Genomic DNA, 22260 nt, shown 5'->3' on the forward strand with positions numbered 1-22260 from the left:
TGCACCAACAGCTGAAAAAAAATAGCTGTTTTAGAACTAACAAGAGAAGCGTTAGAACAAAGACATTTCATTTCGCACATTATATTTTGATCTTTTTCAGTACATACTCAAAGTTAAATTTGATAACAACCACCATTGATAAAATATTTGAAAGAAAGAATCAACAAAATGTAAGATAAGAAACATATAGTAAGACAAATATTTCACTTATTGAGGAACAGCAAGTCTAATAGAGGTCTCTAATATCAAATATGGTATAACTGTTAAAAATCAGATGCTGTTTACTGAAGCTATCCTCAAGTAAATCCACACTTCTAAGATTATGACTACAATTACAGGATTTATGTGATTACTGTCATCGAACTTTCATTTTCTTTTTTCTACCCTTGCATTTTAACAGGCTCAGCCAATGTCATTCTTATTATCAAAAGTAAAGATGAATATAAAATAGATAGTTAGATACACAGATGGATGGATGGATGAGATAAATAAGATAAAAAAGAGATAGAGATGAGAGATAAGAGAGAGAAAGAAGATAGAAAGCTTTATTATGAAAGCCATATAAGCTCATTGGCTGCTGTGCTGAGAATAACCTATACAGGGACGGGGTGGATGCACAGACCAATCACTTGGCTACAGAATAACCCACGTAGGACATGATGGTGACTCGAACCAGCTGATCTCAATGGAGGTGGTGAGAAATGGAGGTGGAGCCAATAGGATTTGGGGGAAGTTTCAATGTGGAAGCTTTGTCCTAAGCAACTGAGGTGTGGAGTTTCCATTAACTGCATTGAGGAAGAATGTCAGTAGAGCAGGTTTATGGGAGATGATTAGGAGTTCAGTTCTGGACAACTTCATTGGATATGAGTAGGCAGTTGAATAGGAGAATCTGTGGTTCAGGGAGTAGGTCCAGGATGAGTATGTATACTAGGGTGGTGTTAGCATATATTATTACAGTCATGAGATTGTATGATATCACTGAAGGAGAGATTCTAGACAGAAAAGGGAAGAGGCATAAGGACTGAAGTCTAGAATATCCCCAAATTTAGGATATTATCTTGGTAAAACTGTTTTCAAGAAGCACCCTACCAAGTTACACACAGACTAGAATAATATGATAGTGTCAGTCACTACAGCCTTTGCTAAGATTAGGCATTATATTTGACAGTCTCTTGTTCTTTCAATATTTATTCATTACAAGTAAAATAAGACTTTTTGTATGTTTATTAGGAATTTTTACTTTTGTCTTCTATAAACTATCTATGCGTACATATTCTAGCCAAATTTATTTATCACTTAATTTGTTATGTACTCCAATGCATTAATACATGCAAAGACTTTCGTATGTGCCACGGTTCTTTAAATCTGCTCTTCCTACTAGTCAAACACTACTCTAAAGATTTCCCATTTAGTTAGAAGGCACATCCATGATTTTCTCTTATCCAAAAGTTAATTCATTTTAATATTTTTACTTATTTCTTTAAAAATCTTTTTATGTGAATTAAAATTTTATTTCACCTTTAATATTAACCTCCCCATTTTTTTTCCTATTATTCCCTTGTCCATGGATATTCTACCAATCAGAAGTACATTTCTGTGACAACAAATGATGAACAGCAAACAACCACAAAAATGTCAATAATAACTACATGGTGGGTGCACTTCCGTAAACACCCGATGCCAGTATATTACACCTTAACTGCATCATGAAGCAGACAGTTGAGCAGGTACTAGAGGGGAAGCTTGTGAGAATCTATTGGTTCCATTCCCGAACTAACCCAGAATCTGGGAACTTAGAGAAGGGAGCTCAAAAATCTGCCATGTACCAGATCTGTGGCATAGGCTCTGGGTCAGGTACTTTTCTAGTGTAAAGGGCTATTATTCCATCAGTTTACTGATGTTATCCGTCAACTACCATGAGACCCCACTGAATTTTCTGGAAAGAAAAGCTTCTGACTGAGACAGTGATTGACAAGGTAGATGGTTACGTCTTGAGCTCAGTTTCATTGAATGTGGACCTCAGAGAACATCCTGCTTCTAGCGATTTAAACACTGACTCTTACGTGCACCCCTCAGGAAGATCTTGTTCCTTCTTTGGATTCCCTCCCTACTAACCTTATATCAGTTCAGGTACACATTAATCAAATTCCACAGGTATGCAGTTTGTCCTTTTCCCCTCTGTGGTCACACATTCCACTTTAAGGGGCCATTTAACTGCATCTTGTAAAATGTCAAAAGAAGAGCAAATCTCACCCTCTTTCATAACTCTTCCACATAGCTAGCCTCCAGTATCTCACTTGCACTCTCTCTGAAGGCTTCCCTCCCTCAGCTCTTACCCTCAAGTCCGTTCCCTTCATCCCCCCTCAATCCTCTGCTCCTAACACCTGCTCTGGCTTACAACTTCCTACTTGTTTCATGAAATTCCCCTAACTAAACATCTACTTTGTTCATTGGCTCTTTCCCTTTGACATTGAAAGGTGCTTGTTGAGCAGGTGTGAAAGAAAAACTACAAGTCAACCTCATATGATTAAAAAAAATAAAATTTGTGGGAAATGGCAAGGAAGGTTATGTGCTATCTGATTATCATATGTCAAAAATCAGTACCTAAAAATAAAGCCTTCGCTGATACTTATAAAGTGACATAGCTTAAGATCAGTTTTCTCTAAAAGTCTTATCATTGTCATTCCCTATATTGGATGTGAATCAGCTGGGTGTAGGAAGTGAGAATTTATTTGATTTTGTTTATCATGGGGAGGACTTTGGTTTCTTCTTTGCCCCTAATATGAGTTAGATGGGAAAAATTTAAAGTGGTTCCATGAAAAGAGAAGCAAGAAATTAGATATGACAGGTGGATTGCAAGGGTCATATCCATTTCATAGATTTGTGTAGGGAAAAAGGGAAAACAAAGAATTATAAGTTGCATTATAGAACATGTGATAGAGAGAAGAGAAATTTAAGTAGAGGGTAGAATAGAAGACATATAATCTTTTAGTTATAAACAAGGAAGTTTCTTTCTGAATTTTAAATGGGCAAAATGTCAAAAGAGAAATCAAGAATAAAATCTAGCAAAAGAAATGGCAGCACAGTTAGCATTTTAGAGGAATGTGACAAATTACTCTGAGTGGTAATGAGAATGTTTTGAGGAAATGAAGTAATTAGCTGTTTTCAGGAACCACAATTCCTAAATTGAGTTTGATGACTAGTACTAATTGATGATTAATGGTTGAACATTTTCCACCTTACAAGCACTAAATAATATGATTGACTGATATGTCACTTATGAAATACAGAGTAACATTTATAAAGCAATTATATAAGTAATGTGTGAGTGGGAAAGCTATGGGCATCTGAAGATCCTATTGAAATAGAAAATAAATAACAAGAACAATCATAATAACCCATACCTTTTCTGTGTCAATGCCTTTTGACATAGACCACGTTGAGACAATATAATCCATGACTCGTTCACTAAGGCCTTTGGGGACCTGATAGAGTTTCAGAAAGTCCCGTACATTATTCAGCATCTCATGGTACCGGTTGGTGTTGGCATACATTTGCTGGAAAATTGTGGTAACATTTCCAAAAATAGTTGCATAAAGAAGAGCTGAAAGAGAAGAAATGATGAAAATAAATCAAATACCCCAAGTGAAAAAAAAAATGATGTTAATATTGGTGAAACCAATGAATCACTTGACAGAGATGCCTTTATAAACTTTTCGGCATATTCATGGTAACCCCTGAGAAGAGTGCCCAGAATTTGGTGTTCACTCAGTAAGTGTTATCTTTAGTATGATAAACATGATTTTATGAGTGAGCACTACTCTAGTCATTGTGGTAAAACATGAGAGTGGTTGATAGATTTCATGAAGAATTAGATGATCCAAGGTTATGATTTGCCTAAGACATTCTTAGCCATATGACTAAAGTTATCCTCCAGCCCTGTCCTCCTGAATGAAGCCTAATCAATTTAAATTTTCGAGAGATTGATGATCCAGTTTAGAAATGTATGCTCTTTCTCACTGCTTGCTTCGTCCAGGTTTTGGATTACTTCCCTGCTTATCAATATTTTTGACAGAACATCAGAAATATAGGGAGGGAAGACAAATCAAAGTGTTCCATTTCTAGAAGATTCTAGAGAGAAACAGGGTTGGAATTAACAGTTAAAATGAAACTTTGGGAGTGCCTGAAAATTCTAGTTATTAAATTTATGTCAGTAACCCAGTATCATAAGGCTTTTTTATTTCATTATTTTAATTAAGAATAAAGTCAATTTGCAAACCATTGTTATTCATCTACAGTGGCTAGGAAAGGAATAGGGTTTTTTTTTTTTAGACAATCAGATGTTTTTTTAAATTTTTTTATTTATGTATTTATTTATGGCTGTGTTGGGTCTTCGTTTCTGTGCGAGGGCTTTCTCTAGTTGCGGCAAGCGGGGGCCACTCTTCATTGCAGTGCGCGGGCCTCTCACTATCGCGGCCTCTCTTGTTGCGGAGCAGAGGCTCCAGACGCGCAGGCTCAGTAATTGTGGCTCACGGGCCCAGTTGCTCCGCGGCATGTGGGATCTTCCCAGACCAGGGCTCGAACCCGTGTCCCCTGCATTGGCAGGCAGATTCTCAACCACTGCACCACGAGGGAAGCCCAGGAATAGGGGTTTTTAATGCCCCTGACTGCTACTCCCTCCCTCAACCCATAATTTACCAACTCTTCTCTCTCCAGATCTGGTCAGGTTACTAATGTTGACCTGACCTTGAAAAAGCTTTTAAAAGCAATTGAGTTCAGCCCCAGATCAACACACCTTCAATCACACACCACTCCCAGCCTATCTTGTCCCTTTGATTTTACTCCTTTAACATTAAGCTCTTTTGAAAAGAGGGCAGTATTTTATTCCCCTTAATATAAAGTAAACACAATGTTTAGTAACCACATTCATTCCATAAGCATTTCACAAATAAGTGGAATATCAGACAGTGATCACTTCCATGCTTGTTCCTCTAAGCATTTGAAAAATTACTCGTCTAAACAAAAAGTATGGACTGTTTCATTTCACAGTTTCATCAACCAAATCTCACTTGATGGAAGTAGTATAACAACAAGCCAGTGAAGCAACTTAAGATCTTCAATCTATTTTCAGAAAATCATTTGTTTTTTAAATAACAGTTGCTCTTTGAGTACAACAAATTATAATTTCACAATAGGAAGCTATGATTTTACAAGCATTTACTCAGTTGTTTGTTTTTTTTTTTTTTTTGGTTTTTTTTGGGGGGTTTTTTGCCTGTTATTTAGGGATTTTGATGCCTGTGAAGAACAATTGTTAAGATAGATGATATTTTGTTAGAACTGAGTAGGAAGAATATAGTGCTGACATTTCCCATCTGGGTCCTTAAATCTTTGTTTATATTTAAAAACAACAAAAAAGTAGAGGTAATCACAGACTTAACATTCTATTCCATCATTGTTGGCATTAAGAAAGATGAACACAGAAATAATGTGAACAAACTAATGGTAGAAGAATCATGCAACCAATGGAATTTTGCATTTCCTGAAAAGAGACATAAAGAGGATTTATGTTTTTAAAATAATGAGCTTTTTAGAGGTTAATGAAATAATGCCACAATCATGTTTTTGAATAGATAGCCCCCAGCTATTTTAAGTTGTCAGTAAATACCACAGAACTATTATTTTGACATGTTCAACTCATTTGGCTCCCTAAGATGCCTGTAATATGTTATATTTGCCAAAGTGTCTTACTACTGCCTTTTTGCTTAACAAATTACCACACATTTCATCTTTGGGGGTACATTAAATATGCATACATTCTAGTCATATGAAAAGCTTAAGTACTAAAATATGAATAAAGCTGCCAATGTATTTAACGTTTTCAGCACTAATAAATGAAGAATACAATCAACATCCCATTAAGTTTGGTATATTACAAGGATATTTTCTGCCTCCAACTTTCATGTGAGTGTGGTGTCCTGCACTGGGAAGGACTAATCAAGGTCACAGTTTAAGGTAAGACATTCAATTATATATATAATTATATGTATATAAGTATATATACAAATATGTAACATACACATAATTATATATACATATATAGCATATACATAATTATATATATATAATTTTTTACCTTGAAATGTTAAAAAAAATCATGCAGAAAGTTCATATACCCACATGTACCCACATGTAGCTCTCTCAATTATGACATCTTACAGAACTATAGTAATTTATCAAAACCAGGCAATTGACAATGGCAAAATACAATTAACCAGACTATGGACATTATATTTCAGCATTTTTTTACATGCAGTCATTTTTTTGTTGTACAGCTTTATAAAATGTTATCACATGTACAGATCCATGTAATATATGTATATTTTAAAAAAGAGAAACCACTTCTTCCTTAAAAATATTTTCCACATTTAGGACTAGTACACATTTCATAAAATATAGTGACAGCAAGCATGATATTCCATAGTAAGCAACAATACTGCCTCCCACCACAGTCTGTGTTCCCAGGATAAATGGGTACATCTTTAATGAGAGTGACCCTGGGACATGACACACGATAATGAAAGAAATTGATCTTAGTAGAAACTAGCTCTATGCTGCTAACTCCCAAAGTAATACTTATCCCCTGAAGTACAGACTCACAAGCCTTCTTGGATGTCTCACTGCCATTCAAATCTAACAAGTCCAAAAGAGAACTCTTATTTTACACCACCTTCTCTTCAACAACCAAATGCACTTTTCATCTCATTAAATTGTAAATCCACACCTAGTTGCTCAGACCAAAACTAAAGCGTCATTCTTCAATTCATTCTCTGATTCATTTCTTACATCTACTCTATCAACAATTCCTATTGGCTCTACCTTCAAAATAGAGCCTCAGTACAATCCCTTCGCACTACCTCTACCAGCATTCTTGCATCCTTTAAGAGTATATGCTTTTCCACTTACTAGCTATCTGTCTTTGGGCTAGTTACTAAATCTCTGTAGGATTCTATTATTTCCTCTTACAACTTTACAGTTACTTTAGAATCTTTACAAAGGAGTTGTGCTGAACGATATAACATATAAATCAGTTTTTAAAAAGTCCAGTAGGGAGTAAGTATCCATGAAATGCTAGGTATGTATCATCGTCGTCGTCATCAACATCATCGTCATCATGGAAATAGCTCCCAAACAATTAATTTTTCACTCAGCAGAAAGAATATCCCCTTCCTTCAATACAACTCTCTACCCGCTTACTATGCCTGTGTTCTTAATCTTATTTATCACTACTTTAATTTACATTACACCTTTATTTATTTGCTTGTTGATATCTATCTTCCCCATTAGAAATGCAAAATCTGTAAGTACAGGCTTGGGTCTTGTCCTTTTTTGTTCACTGCTGTATTTCCAGAACACAGACCACTTCCTGGAACATAATAGGTATTCAGATATTTTTTCCAGTAAGTTCACACACTAAAAGCCTAGGAAACATTTTTTCAGAAACATCCTTTTTTTCAAGTCAAACTTCACTACTGGCGATACGAAAACATAGAAGGAATACACACTATTAATGCACGTGAGAGAATAAAATATTTAGAAGCTAAGGTGACACATACCTTGGCCATGTTAAGATAATAAATAAATTAAGAAGGCCTATTGTCATTCATCAAACATGAATGCTCATGCTTGGCCTGGCAAGTTTTGCAGAGTACTATTATAGAATTTTACCCTTTGAATGGGATGCCATAGACATAATTTGCCTACTTTACTAGGAATAATTAGAATAATCTGTTAAAATTTGATAAGCCTTTTATATGCTCTCCTGTAGCCTTTTAAGCTTAAGACAACTTAAGACAAGCTAATTTTATAAGCTTATCACATTCTGGCATATACACTAGTAAATGTCTTATCTAAAAAGTCTTATATTTCTCTTATTCACGACAAGGGGATTATTTTAAAGATAATTATGTTAGATTAAAGAAGGCTACAAATTCTCTGACACCCCTTCCATTGACAGGCAGTGTCTATATTCCTTTCCCTTGAATCTAGGCATACTCTATAACTATTTTACTAATAGACTACAGTAACTATAATCATATGCCAATATCTGGGCCCAAGCCTTAAGAAACTAGAAACATCCAATTCCTCACTGTTAGAACACCTGCTCTTAGAATCTAGCTTCCGTGTTGTGAGGAACCCCATTCTTCTAGAAAGTTCCACATGGAGAAGAATTAAGGCCCCTGGTCAATAGTCTTGGCTGAGCTCCCAGCTAAGCACTGGCCTTAGGCTGAACAATCTAAAATATTGATATAAGAAGACATTTCTGGTAACACTTAAGGCTGTGCAGGTGGTTCAACCATCACTTCCCTTTCTATTTATATTCATATTTAATAAGAATAGTTAAGATAGGAAGGAAAATGTCCTATCAATCTATGATTGTATGTGCAGCACACAGCTTGACAACATCAGCTTACCAGCCATGTATGTGGCTGAGCCAACTAAGAAGTGAATTTTTCAGACCCATTCAAGCCATCCCAGCTGATAACACATGGAACAGAAAGTCATGCCTTCCTAGACCTGCATAAGTTACAGATTCATGAGTGAAATAAATGGCTGTTCTTGTTTTAAGCCACTAATTTTGATTAGTTATGCAACTTTAATATTCTAATAAGTAGTTTTATTAATAGCCTAATAAAAAAGATTGATTCTCAACTGATTAGAAAACCTGGGAGAGGAGGGTAACGAGCTCCTTACGATGCACATCAGAGCCTAATAGCATATTTAGAAAATGTTTTTTTAACATTTAATACATTTTAGTACTTAAAAACACCTATTATTTTCATAACATATACATTAAAGTCATGAATGAATGTTTAATGTTCTCAAAAAGAGACAAAGATTGAATAATGCCATATAGCCAATCACAGATTCTACTATTCATTCATGTATCATTTAATTCAGTAGATATTTATTGAACTTATTACATGCAGCCATTACAATAGTCACTAAGGATTCAACATGATCCCTGTTCTCAAATAGTATTCACTACTTCCTATAGAAAGGTATTAATCTTTACTTTTTATCAGGGCCCTTAATTTTATTTATTTTTTAAATTTTTATTGGAGTATAGTTGATTTACAATGCTGTGTTAGTTTCAGGTGTACAGCAAAGTGAATCAGTTATACATATACATATATCCACTCTTTTTTAGATTATTTTCCCATATAAGCCATTACAGAGTATTGAGTAGAGTTCCCTGTGCTATACAGTAGGTCCTTATTAGTTATCTATTTAATATATAGTAGTGTGTATATGTCAATCCCATCTCCCAATTTATCCCTCCCTCCCATTACCCCTGGTAACCATAAGTTTGTTTTCTACATCTGTAACTCTATTTCTGTTTTGTAGATAAGTTAATTTGTACACTTTTTTTTAGATTCCACATATAAGCCATATCATATGATATTTGTCTTTCTCTGTCTGACTTATTTCACTCAGTATGAAAACCTCTAGGTCTATCCATGTTGCTGCAAATGGCATTATTCTTTAATTCTCCCAACTCACATGCTTTGGAAGGGGCTAATGATTATTTCCTTTCCATAGTTTACAAAAATTCACAAATAAACTTATAGTCATTCCAAGTATATAAACTAAATATAGTTTATTTCTCAGGGTTAAACAATTTGCAGAGTCAAACAAAATCTATGTTTAGCTAATTAATTGTAACTCTGCCTCCACTCTTATGAGTTGCTCAGGATAACAGATCAGATGATGATATCCAGTTCTCTGAATAAACTGTGTTCTCCAGTCACTTCATTTTGTTTGCTCCCTAGGTCAAGCTGCAGCCATTCATGTTCTTATTAATGATTTAGACTTTTTGTGCCTGTTCAAGTTGACATCCAACATTCACTTCTCCTAGTTATCTTTCTTTTATAAATCTTGGCAAGTAATAATTGGCCTTAGACTAAGCAATTTAAAATATTGATATGAGAATGCATTTCTGGTAACCATTAAAGCCACATAGGAGGTTCATCCATCATTTCCATTTCTATTTCTATTCACTAAAGTCCACCTTTAATAATGATATTTAAGACATGGAAGGAGAATATTCTACCAATGTATGATTTTATATGTCTCCCACAGCCTGCTAAAACACTTGAAATCACTCCAGTTGGCCTTAGAACAAAGTGAAGAAGCTGATCATCAGATCTCCAATTTCGAAGTTTTATTCTCCTTCCAGCTGTCTCATAATGGCTCCTGGTTTCCCTGGATGCTCTTTTGCAATTACCCATACATGTAAGCTGCCTCTACGCATCCACTTATGAAACAGATATTTTCTCTTTCCCAGTCTTCACTTAATCCATGCCCCATTTCATCTAGTACCTGAACCATGCCAACTATTTTGTTAGAAATTAATCTCATTAATTACTTTATATTAAGTGTTAAATATTGAAAACTATTTAATACAATATCCCTCTTAGGGACGTTGGAATTTTGAAGGAGGAATTCCACATGATACAATGAGTTGATTGAATCATTACTTGAATTAACTCTCAACTAGTAAGATAAGTTGATACACAGAAGGGACCATTTTTTAAATTTATCAAAATTATAGCATAGTACTGGACACATTTCAACTGTTTACAGCTAATCCCATGATTATCATAAAAACTGACTACATCAAAATAGTTTCAGTAATTATATGGCAATGACTATTATTTTTTATTGAAGTGTAGTTGATTTACAATACTATATTTGTTTCAGGTGTACAGCATAGTGATTTAGTATTTTTATAGATTATACTCCATTAAAAGTTATTACAAAATAATGGCTTTAATTCCCTGTGCTGTATAATACTTATCTATTTTATACATAGTAGTTTGTATCTCATAATCCTGTAACCCTAATGTGTCCCTCTCCCCTACCCACTCCCCAGTGGTAACCACTGGTTTGTTTTGTATATCTGTAAGTCTGTTTCTGTTTTGCTCTATACATTCCTTTTATTTTTTAGGTTCCACATACAAGTGATACCAAATAGTACTTGTCTTTTTCTGTCTGACATATTTTACTAAGCATAATATTCTCTAGGTCCATCAATGTTGCTTAAATTGGCAGAATTTCATTCTTTTTTATGGCTGAGTAATATTCTGTTGTATATATACACCATGTATTCTTTATCCATTCATCTGTTGATGGACACTTGGGTGGCTTCCATACCATGGCAATTGTAAAATAATGCTGTTATGAACATTGGGGTGCATGTATCTTTTCAAATTAGCATTTTTGTTGTTTTCCAGGTAATCAGGAGTGGGATTGCTGGATCATGTGGTAGTTTTATTTTTAGTTTTTTGGGGAACGTTCACACTGTTTTTGAGAGTGGGTATACCAATTTACTTTCCCACAAGTGTACAAGGGTTCCCTTTTCTCTACAACCTCGCCAACATTTGTTATTTGTAGACTTTCTTATGATGACCATTCTGACTGATGGAAGGTGATATCTCATTTTGGTTTTGATTTGCATATCTAATAATTAGTGATGCACATGTTTTCATGTGCCTGTTAGCCATCTGTATGTTTTCTTTGGAAAAATGTCTGTTCAGGTCTTTTACCAATTTTTGATTGACTTGTTTGGTTTTTTTGATATTGAGTTGTATGAGCTGTTTATATATTTTTGGATATTAACCCCTTGCCAGTCATATCATTTGCAAATATTTTCTCCCATTAAGTGGGTTGTCTTTTCATTTTGTCAATGGTTTCTTTTGCTGTGTAAAAGCTTTTAATTTTAATTAGGTCTCATTTGTTTATTTTTGCTTTTGTTTCCTTTGCCTTAGGAGACAGATCCAAAAAAATATTATGTCCAAGAGTGTTCTGCCTATTTTCTTCTAGGAGTTTTATGGTTTCGAGTCCTACATTTAGGTCTTTAGTCCATTTTTGAGTTTATTTTTGTATATAGCGTGAGGAAATGTTCTAATCTCATTCTTTTACATGTAGCTGTCCAGTTTTCCTAGCACCACTTGTTGAAGAGACTGTCTCTTCTCCATTGTACATTTTTGCCTCCTTTGTCAAAGATTAATTTACCATAGGTGTATGGGTTAATTTCTAAGCTCTCTATTCCATTCCATTGAACTATGTGTCTGTTTTTGTGGCAGAACCATACTGTTTTGATTACTGTAGTTTTGTAATAGAGTCTGAAGTCAGGGAGGGTGATACTTATAGCTTTGTTCTTGTTTCTCAATATTGCTTTGGCAATTCAGGATCTTTTGTGGTTCCAAATTAATTTTAGGATTATTTGTTCTAGTTCTGTGAAAAATATCATGGGTATTTTAATATGGATTACATTAAATCCATAGATTGCTTTGAGTAGTATGGCCATTTTAACAGTATTAATTCTTCCAATCCAAGAGCATGGGATATCTTTCCATTTATTTGATCATCTTCAATTTCCTTCATCAATGTTTTATTGTTTTCAGAGTATAGGTCTTTCACCATCTTGATTAAGTTTATTCCTAGGTATTTTATTCTTTTTGATATGATCTTAAATGGGATAACTTTCTCTTTCTTATAGTTCTTTATTGGTGTATAGAAAAGCAACAGATTTCTGCATATTAATCCTGTATCTTGCAACTTTACTGAATTCATTTATTAGTTGTATTTTTCAGGGTATTTATATATATTCTTATATTATATCTTTTTTATTTAAAAAAAACTTTAAAACACAAGGAAACAACAATGGTGAGATTCAGATACTGCAGTTGTTCAATGATTTGATTCAGAGATTTTCTTTTGCCCTTCAAATTATAAAATGCAAACAACAGATCACTCTACCTAGTTGTAAGTCTACTTTTATCAGTTACAGAAAAGAAAAAAGGAAAAAAAAAGAGAAAATATAGTAAGTACAGAATGGATTCACTATGTTGAAAAATGGAATTTCTTTTATTTACAGCTGTTCTGTTTATTTTGTACTAGGTAGACATTTTCAATGTTTTCCAGTAATTTTCATTAATGCTTTTCATTAATAATACCTGCAAGCCATTTCTCTAATCTTTAGTACCAGAATATGAAAAGAAGCAATAAACAGAGGATAACATTAGATCACTTACTCTTTCTATATATCTATAAAGTGGGTATTACTATTATACTTATGCTAATATGGGAACACTAAATACAAAACTTGAAATAGTATTAAAATATCTCTTTACCAAAACACAAGTATTACTGATCCAAGACCCAAAGAGTAAAGTGGCACTGCGAACAACTTAAATAAACTGTTGAGGCGCCTAAGAACAGTATCTGTGGAATAGCCAAGAGCTTCTCATGTATTCTGAAAAACAGTGTCATAACCTATCTTCTTGCTGAACCTCCAAATAATTTATTCTTGCTTCCAAATCTTTGTTCATTCAGTTCCTTTGTGGTGGATTTCAAAATATGACCATATATTTTTCCTATCTTGGTACGCACATCTCTTTGCAATGAAACTTTATTTCTCCTCCCACCAAAAGGTGGAATCTACTTCCTTTAATCTGTGCTGACTTTATGACTTCCGGTAGAAAATGGCAGAGATGATATTATGCAATTTCCAGAGACATTAAGGGACTTACTTGTTTTGCTTTTGCTTTCTTGGAATGCTGTCTTGAGACCATCATTCATGAGGAAGCCTGGAATGTACTGATAGCAAGATAGCAAGAATGGAGAGGTATAGTTATCCAGTGGTCCCAGCTGAACCTTGTCCCTAGCCAAGGTGCCAACTATATGTAGCTACCTGAGGGAAATGAACTAAAGAACTAATTATCCAGTCAACCAACAGAGTCATGAAAAATAATGACTCACTGTGGTATGAAGTCACTCCGTCTTGGAGTCATTTCTTACACAGCAATAGATAACTGATACAAAGCCCTCTCCCTTTTCCTTCATCCTTCCTAAATCCCAGGCACTCTTTGGGGCTTATTATTTCCTTTATAAAACCTTGTCTGATTATCCTAGGTAAAGGAATTTCTCCTATTCTTCTACAGAACCTATCAATACCTCATTCCTTAAAAGAGTAATTATATGCCTTGGTTTATATTTTTATATTCCCCTATATGTGTTAACATATCATGCTATAAACATAATGAAGTTCTTGAAAGCAATTACCTTTTATACTCCTTTGTATCTCTCTATTGACAACATAGTTCCAAACACATAACTTCTGAACAATGAAAAATAGAAGTTGAATTAACTTTAAAGGATTCTCCTTATGTAGCAAAGCAAACAGCAAGTACATAAGAACCATCCCAGGTCAAATCTGACTGAGAATATCATTAAAGCATTCTGATTTGCCAGTCTGAAGAGATGGAAGGCAAAAAACAAAACAGCTGTTAAGAGGTATAAATCACAAAAGTTATCGCTACAGTGAAAATTATCTGCTAATATTCTAATACCAAGAATATTAGAACATGGGGACATAAGTTACTGGAACTTAGTAGTTTATGAAAAATAAATATATTCTAAGTCATAGTATAATATTGTAAAGATATCATCAGAAATTAATCAAGAAAATATGCCTATACTAAATATGGGTTAGAAGTTAAATGGATATACTGTTTAGACAAATTATTCCATTTCTTGGAAGTTAAACTATGACATTATAAAATGAGCACACAAAAATGATCACTGAAGTGTTGTTTATAATATGTGAAAAAAGTAAAATGTTCAAAAATAAAGATTAGGTGATACAAAAGATGGTACAACAACACAACTGAAAATTAGGAAGCCATTAAGATTATGATGGGGATTTCTGGGGATATATCTGCAAAAAATTAATAGCATATTTTTATTATAAAAAGTTTTCTTAATTTCATTCTTTGTAATATTATATCTGTGAATATGTGTGTGGAGGGTTGACTTATGGGTATACATAGAAAAGTGACTAGAAGGATGTTTATAAAACGTTAACAGTTCTTATATTTAGTCAATAGGATTTGTAGTGATTTTGATGTTCTTTAAATTTCAGCATTACTTAATATTTCTAATAAGCATAAAGAAGTGCCAAAATTTGCAAAAAGAGTAAGTTACTTATATTTCTTAAAATGGTAGAAGCTATAAATCATTTTAGAGAGCAATCAGATTAATTTCCAGGTGACATATACATAAAAGATCATCAAGAAACCTGATATGCTAATGGTGATAGCAAACCTTTACTTAGTACTTGTTATGAGCTTTATGTACATTATCTCACCAAATTCACACAATCACCCTAAGTTACTATTTTATCCTCATTGTAAAATATAAGGAACACATTCAGGAAATTAATCTGCCCAGAATTAGATCAGAGCTTCAGTCTCAACAACTACACAACCTAACACCCTTATCAGCTTTAAGATTGATGTTGCAAATAATAATTATTCTACCCCATAGCAGACTTCTGTAGCCAATATTAATTGCTTACTAATCATAGATCTGACCAAAAGTTCTTAAGTGTGAACATCAGATCTCAAATAATTAAGCACCTCCAAGGGCTAGAATATAGACCAAGTAGAAACAGCATGCACCCCTTAAATGATAAGTACCAAGAGATATTCTGGGCCCATCACTAAACTAGGATATGGTTGAATACAGGCAAAAGCCCTTAAATCTGCTATGGTTGCAACATTACTCAAATAACATTTAATGCAGTAGAAAAGAAAATTTACTGACTAATATCTCTGTAACATAAAAGGAAATTTTTAGTTTACTCTGCTTATGCTTATTCACTGTGATACACTATTAAACACTATGATACACATCAACATTAATCAGAAATTAATGTTTATTTTGAGAGAATTAAAAATTCAAGAAAATTGGATACATACTTAGTAATGGAATTTCTAATCTGTGAATCTTGAAGCCAAAATACCCAGGGAACATGAATAATACAAATCTAACATTTATAATTTGCCCATAATCATCCTCAAATTACATATATTCTTACATTTATAAGCTCCCCATCATCCTGATGATGATGATGGGGAGATTAACATGTATATTCAATTGTATCAAATTGTATATTCTTAAGTCAGTGCTGCATCCATTGGCACTCCATCACAATCTAGTTTAGGTGCTCTGTCATCAATTTTTAATGATGTAACAACCTTCATAAGGCCCCTCCTTCCATTTTCTCAAATATTACCGTCAGCCCACTGAACTCAGGAACAAATAAATGTCTTTTATCAGCAGTCTTTGAACACCTTCTTTAAAGCACTGGGCAGAGTAAATTGTCCAGGTCCAGGGATCTGTGTGCTTGTCACTATTCTCCTGCTTCCTTCTAATTTGGAAACTACACTAAACATCAAGTTTCCAAACCAGATGAAGAGGATTTTGGGTTGTGGAATACAGGTTTCATTTTGGAGCTGGAAAAGGAAATGAGATATTGCAAATGTCATTCTGTGAGCATTTCCTCAATGCATATAACCTATAAACCCTTTACATAGTGGAAATGAAAACAAAGTTACAGCTTTTCAAAGGTGAAACTCTGAATAGTTTTGTCTGGCAGACATTTTGGTCAAGAGCACCACTGATCTTCTCAGCTCCGTTGTTGGCTCCAATCTCTATATGACCCCTTTATAATATCAATTACCAAGAGTTTTTCATTCTGCCTTCAGAATAGCTCAAACTCATAGCCTCCTTCCTATTAAGGTCCCAGAGTCTGGTCTTTTCATCCTATGGATAGGTTACCACAAAAGCTTCCTAACTGTTCTATCTCCAGTCTCTGTTACAATAGAGTCGGCACATGGCCACCTGGAAAATTTTCCTAAAATACTAAAATTCTGTGATTTTATTTTTCTCCTTAAAAATGTTTAGTGTATACACATAGCCTTTAAGGTAAAGGCACTCTGAGAGAACCTATGGGATCTATACAATGGGGAAAAGTTTCTATCTGCCAGACTCAGTACTTTGTATTTCTTCCATAAGCTAATTTATCACTTCCCTACCTACACTGAGCTATGAAAGAAGAAACCACATCTTTAACTTCTTTTCCAACCAAGTCAGAGTTTTGCCCAGTGAATGAATTTTAAAAAGTTAATTTCGGGCTTCCCTGGTGGCGCAGTGGTTGGGAATCTGCCTGCCAATGCAGGGGACATGGGTTCGAGCCCTGGTCTGGGAAGATCCCACATGCCGAGGAGCAACTAGGCCCGTGAGCCACAATTACTGAGCCTGCGCGTCTGGAGCATGTGCTCCGCCACAAGAGAGGCCACGATAGTGAGAGGCCCGCGCACCGCAATGAAGAGTGGCCCCCACTTGCTGCAACTAGAGAAAGCCCTAGCACAGAAACGAAGACCCAACATAGCAATCAATCAATCAATCAATAAATAAATCTTTAAAAAAAAAATAAATCTCTTTAAAAAAAAAAAAAGGTAGCCTCCTTCTAAAAAAAAAAAAAGTTAATTTCACCTAGCTATAAATAAAGCGATGGGAGGCTGGATTTTTCAGACTATGTATCTCTCTAGCTGCCTGTATGGTACCTGAATGATCTTACTAGCTATTAAAATTTCATGTAATGCATAGCAAACAATTCATCAAAGGACAGGCAATATAATCCTTAAATAAATTTATTCTTTAAGCTCTTTAATGCAGAGCCAGTATCATCTATTTCCTTCATAATCCCTAAGAGTAACTAGAATGTTCTTCAATAAAGTGGGTTACTGACAAAAGTGGCCAACTAACATGAAAAAATTACAGCAGCTAAACTAGACTCTGTCCCTTATGGTGAAATGGCATAATTAATTTGTGTCTGTATAGAAGACATTAAATTGTATACACATGATCAAAACTTCTAAGAAGGTGTTTAAGCTATTTTATAATTATATTTAGGCCTTTTTTGCATTGGCCAATAATCAGAGTATGCATCAACATACCAAGCATACATTTATTAAGTGCTTATTGCGTGTAAACAATGCTAAGCATTATGGGAGATATAGGGATATACAATGGGGAAAAGTTTCTATCTGCCAGACTCAGTAATTTGTATTGTTAAAAAATAAAAATTTCTTATTTTAATAAATTTATTTTATTTTATTTTATTCTGTCTTTCTTTCTTTTTTTCCCGCTTTTCTTCTCAGCCATGTGGCTGACAGGGTCATGGTGCTCTGGCAGGTGTCAGGCCTGGCATCTGAGGTGGGAGACCTGAGTTCAGAATATTGGTCCACCAGAGACCTGCTGGCTCCATATAATGTCAAACAGCGAGACCTCGCCCAGAGATCTCCATCTCAACACTAAGACACAGCTCCACTCAACGACCAGCAAGCTACAGGGCTGGACACCCTATGCCAAAGAACTAACAAGACAGGAACACAACCCCACCCATTAGCACAGAAGCTATCTAAAATCATAATAAAACCCCAAAACACACCACAGGACGTGGTCCACCCCAACAGGAAGGCAAGATCCAGCCTCATTCAACAGAATACAGGCACCAGTCCCCTCCACCAGGAAGCTACTGGGGGCAGAAAGCAAAACAACAGGAACTATGAACCTGCAGCTTGCGAAAAGGAGACCCCCAAACACAGTAAGTTAAGCAAAATTAACAGACAGAGAATCACACAGGAGATGAAGCAGCAAGGTAAAAACCCACCACACCAAACAAATGAAAAGGAAAGAGGCAGTCTACCTGAAAAACGAATTCACAGTAATGATAGTAAAGATGATCCAAAAACTTGGAAATAGAATAGAGAAAATACAAGAAACGTTTAACAAGGACATAGAAGAACTAAAGAGCAAACAAACAATGATTAACAACACAATAAATGAAATTTAAAACTCTCTAGAAGGAATCAATAGCAGAATAACTGAGGCAGAAGAACAAATAAGTGACCTGGAAGATAAAATAGTGGAAATAACTACTGCAGAGCAGAATAAAGAAAAAAGAATAAAAAGAATTGAGGACAGTCTCAGAGACCTCTGGGACGATAATAAACACACCAACATTCAAATTATAGGGGTAGCAGAAGAAGAAAAGAAAAAGAAAGGGACTGAGAAAATATTTGAAGAGATTATAGTTGAAACTTCCCTAATATGGGAAAGGAAATAGTCAATCAAGTCCAGGAATCACAGAGGGTCCCACACAGGATAAATCCAAGGAGAAACATGCCGAGACACATATTAATCAAACTATCAAAAATTAAATACAAAGAAAAAATACTAAAAGCAGCAAGGGAAGAACAACAAATAACATACAAGGGAATCCCCATAAGGTTAACAGCTGATCTTTCAGCAGAAAGTGCAGGCCAGAAGGGAGTTGCAGGACATATTTAAAGTGATAAAAGGGAAAAACCAACATCAAAGTTTACTCTACCCATCAAGGATCTCATTCAGATTCGATGGAGAAATGAAAACCTTTACAGACAAGCAAAAGCTAAGAGAATTCAGCACCACCAAACCAGCTTTGCAACAAAGGCTAAAAGAACTTCTCTAGGCAGGAAACACAAGAGAAGGAAAAGACCTACAATAACAAACCCAAAACAATTAAGAAAATGGTAATAGGAACATACATATTGATAACTACCTTAAATGTAAATGGATTAAATGCCCCAACCAAAAGACACACACTAGCTGAATGGATACAACAACAAGACCCGTATATATGCCGTCTACAAGACACCCACATCAGACACAGGGACACATACAGACTGAAAGTGAGGGGATGGAAAAAGATATTCCATGCAAATGGAAATCAAAAGAAAGCTGGAGTAGCAATTCTCATAACAGACAAAATAAACCTTAAAATAAAGACCATTACAAGAGACAAAGAAGGACAGTACATGATGATCAAGGGATCAATCCAAGAAGAAGATATAACAATTGTAAATATGTATGCACTCAACATAGGAGCACCTCAATACATAAGGCAAATGCTAACAGCCATAAAAGGGGAAATTGACAGTAACACAATCACACTAGAGGACTTACACCCCACTTTCACCAATGGACAGATCATCCAAAATGAAAATAAATAAGGAGCACGAGCTTTAAATGATATATTAAAGAAGATGGACTTAATTGATATTTATAGGACATTTCACCAAAAAACAACAGAATACACTTTCTTCTCAAGTGCTCATGGAACATGCTCCAGGAGATCATATTATGGGTCACAAATCTAGCGGTGGTAAATTTAAGAAAACTGAAATCATATCAAGTATCTTTTCTGACCACAATGCTGTGAGACTAGATGTTAATTACAGGGAAAAATCTCTAAAAAATACAAAAACATGGAGGCTAAACAATACACTACCAAATAACCAAGAGATCACTGAAGAAAGCAAAGAGGAAATTAAAAAATACCTAGAAACAAATGAGAATGAAAACACAATAACCCAAAACCTATGGGTTGCAACAAAAGCAGTTCTAAGAGGGAAGTTTATAGCAATAACGTCCTACCTCAAGAAACAAGAAACATCGCAAATAAACAACCTAACCTTGCACCTAAATCAACTACAGAAAGAAAAAGAACAACAACAAAAAAACCCCAAAGTTAGCAGAAGGAAAGAAATCATAAAGATCAGATCAGAAATAAATGAAAAAGAAATGAAGGGAATGATAGCAAAGATCAATAAAACTAAAAGTTCGTTCTTTGAGAAGATAAACAAAATTGATAAACCATTAGCCAGAGGCATCAAGGAAAAAAGGGAGAAGACTCAAATCAACAGAATTAGGAATGAAAAAGGAGAAGTAACAACTGATACTGCAGAAATACAAAGGATCATGAGAGATTACTACAAGCAACTATATGACAATAAAATGGACAACCTGGAAGAAATGGACACATTCTTAGAAAAGCACAACCTTCCAAGACTGAACCAGGAAGAAAAAGAAAATATAAACAGACCAATCCCAAGCACTGAAATTGTGACTGTGATTAAAAATCTTCCAACAAACAAAAGCCCAGGACCAGATGGCTTCACAGGCGAATTCTATCAAATATTTAGAGAAGAGCTAACACCTATCCTCTAAAACTCTTCCAAAATATAGCAGAGACAGGAACACTGCCAAACTCATTCTACGAGGCCACCATCACCCTGATACGAAAACCAGACAAAGATGTCACAAAGAAAGAAAAATACAGGTAATATCATTGATTAACATAGATGTAAAAATCCTCAACAAAATACTAGCAAACAAAATCCAACAGCACATAAAAAAGATCATACACCATGATCAAGTTGGGTTTATCCCAGGATTGCAAGGATTCTTCAATATATGCAAATCAATCAATGTGATACACAATATTAACAAATTGAAGGAGAAAAACCATATGATCATCTCAATAGATGCAGAAAAAGCTTTTGACAATATTCAACACACATTTATGATAAAAACACTCCAGAAAGTAGGCATAGAGGGAACTTACCTCAACATAATAAAGGCCATATATGACAAACCCACAGCCAACATCATTCTTAATGGTGAAAAACTGAAACCATTTCCTCTAAGATAAGGCAAAAGACAAGGTTGCCCACTCTCACCACTATTATTCAACATACTTTTTGAAGTTTTAGCCACAGCAAACAGACAAGAAAAAGAAGTAAAAGGAATCCAAATGGGAAAAGAAGAAGTAAAGCTGTTTGCAGATGACATGACACTATACATAGAAAATCCTAAAGATGCCAACAGAAAACTACTAGGACTGATCAATGAATTTGGTAAGGTTGCAGGATACAATATTAATGCACAGAAATCTCTTGCATTCCTATACACTAACAATGAAAGATCAGAAAGAGAAATTAAGGAAAAAATCCCATTTACCATTGCAACAAAAAGAATAAAATACCTAGGAATAAACCTACCTAAGGAAGCAAAAGACCTGTACTCAGAAAACTATAAAACTCTGATGAAAGAAATGAAAGATAACATAAACAGATCTAGAGATATACCATGCTCCTGGATTGGAAGAATCAACACTGTGAAAATGACTATACTACCAAAAGCAATCTACAGGTTCAATGCAATCCCTATCAAATTACCAATGGCATTTTTCACAGAACTAGAACAAAAAAAATTTACAATTTTTATGGAATCACAAAAGACCCTGAATAGCAAAAGCAATCTTAAAAAGAAAAATGGAGATAGAGGAATCCGGGTCCCTGACTTCAGACTATACTACAAAGCTACAGTAATCAAGACAGTATGGTACTGGCACAAAAACAGAAATATAGATCAATGCAACAGGATAGAAAGCCCAGAGATAAACCCATGCACATATGGTCACCTTATCTTTGACAAAAGAGGCACGAATATACAACGGAGAAAAGA

At 34.7% G+C, this 22260-nt stretch overlaps 1 protein-coding gene across 1 annotated transcript in view; it reads right to left on the reverse strand.

The window, feature by feature from the left end:
• Window positions 1-22260, reverse strand: part of KCNH5 (potassium voltage-gated channel subfamily H member 5) — a 329564-nt gene that overhangs the window by 109061 nt on the left and 198243 nt on the right. The window contains exon 8 of the mRNA XM_059915741.1: window positions 3405-3604. Coding sequence (XP_059771724.1) covers window positions 3405-3604 — 200 coding nt within the window. The remainder of the gene's footprint in view (window positions 1-3404; window positions 3605-22260) is intronic.

Source organism: Balaenoptera ricei, chromosome 2 (assembly GCF_028023285.1).
Source record: "Balaenoptera ricei isolate mBalRic1 chromosome 2, mBalRic1.hap2, whole genome shotgun sequence".
Classification (NCBI taxonomy): Eukaryota; Metazoa; Chordata; class Mammalia; order Artiodactyla; family Balaenopteridae; genus Balaenoptera; species Balaenoptera ricei.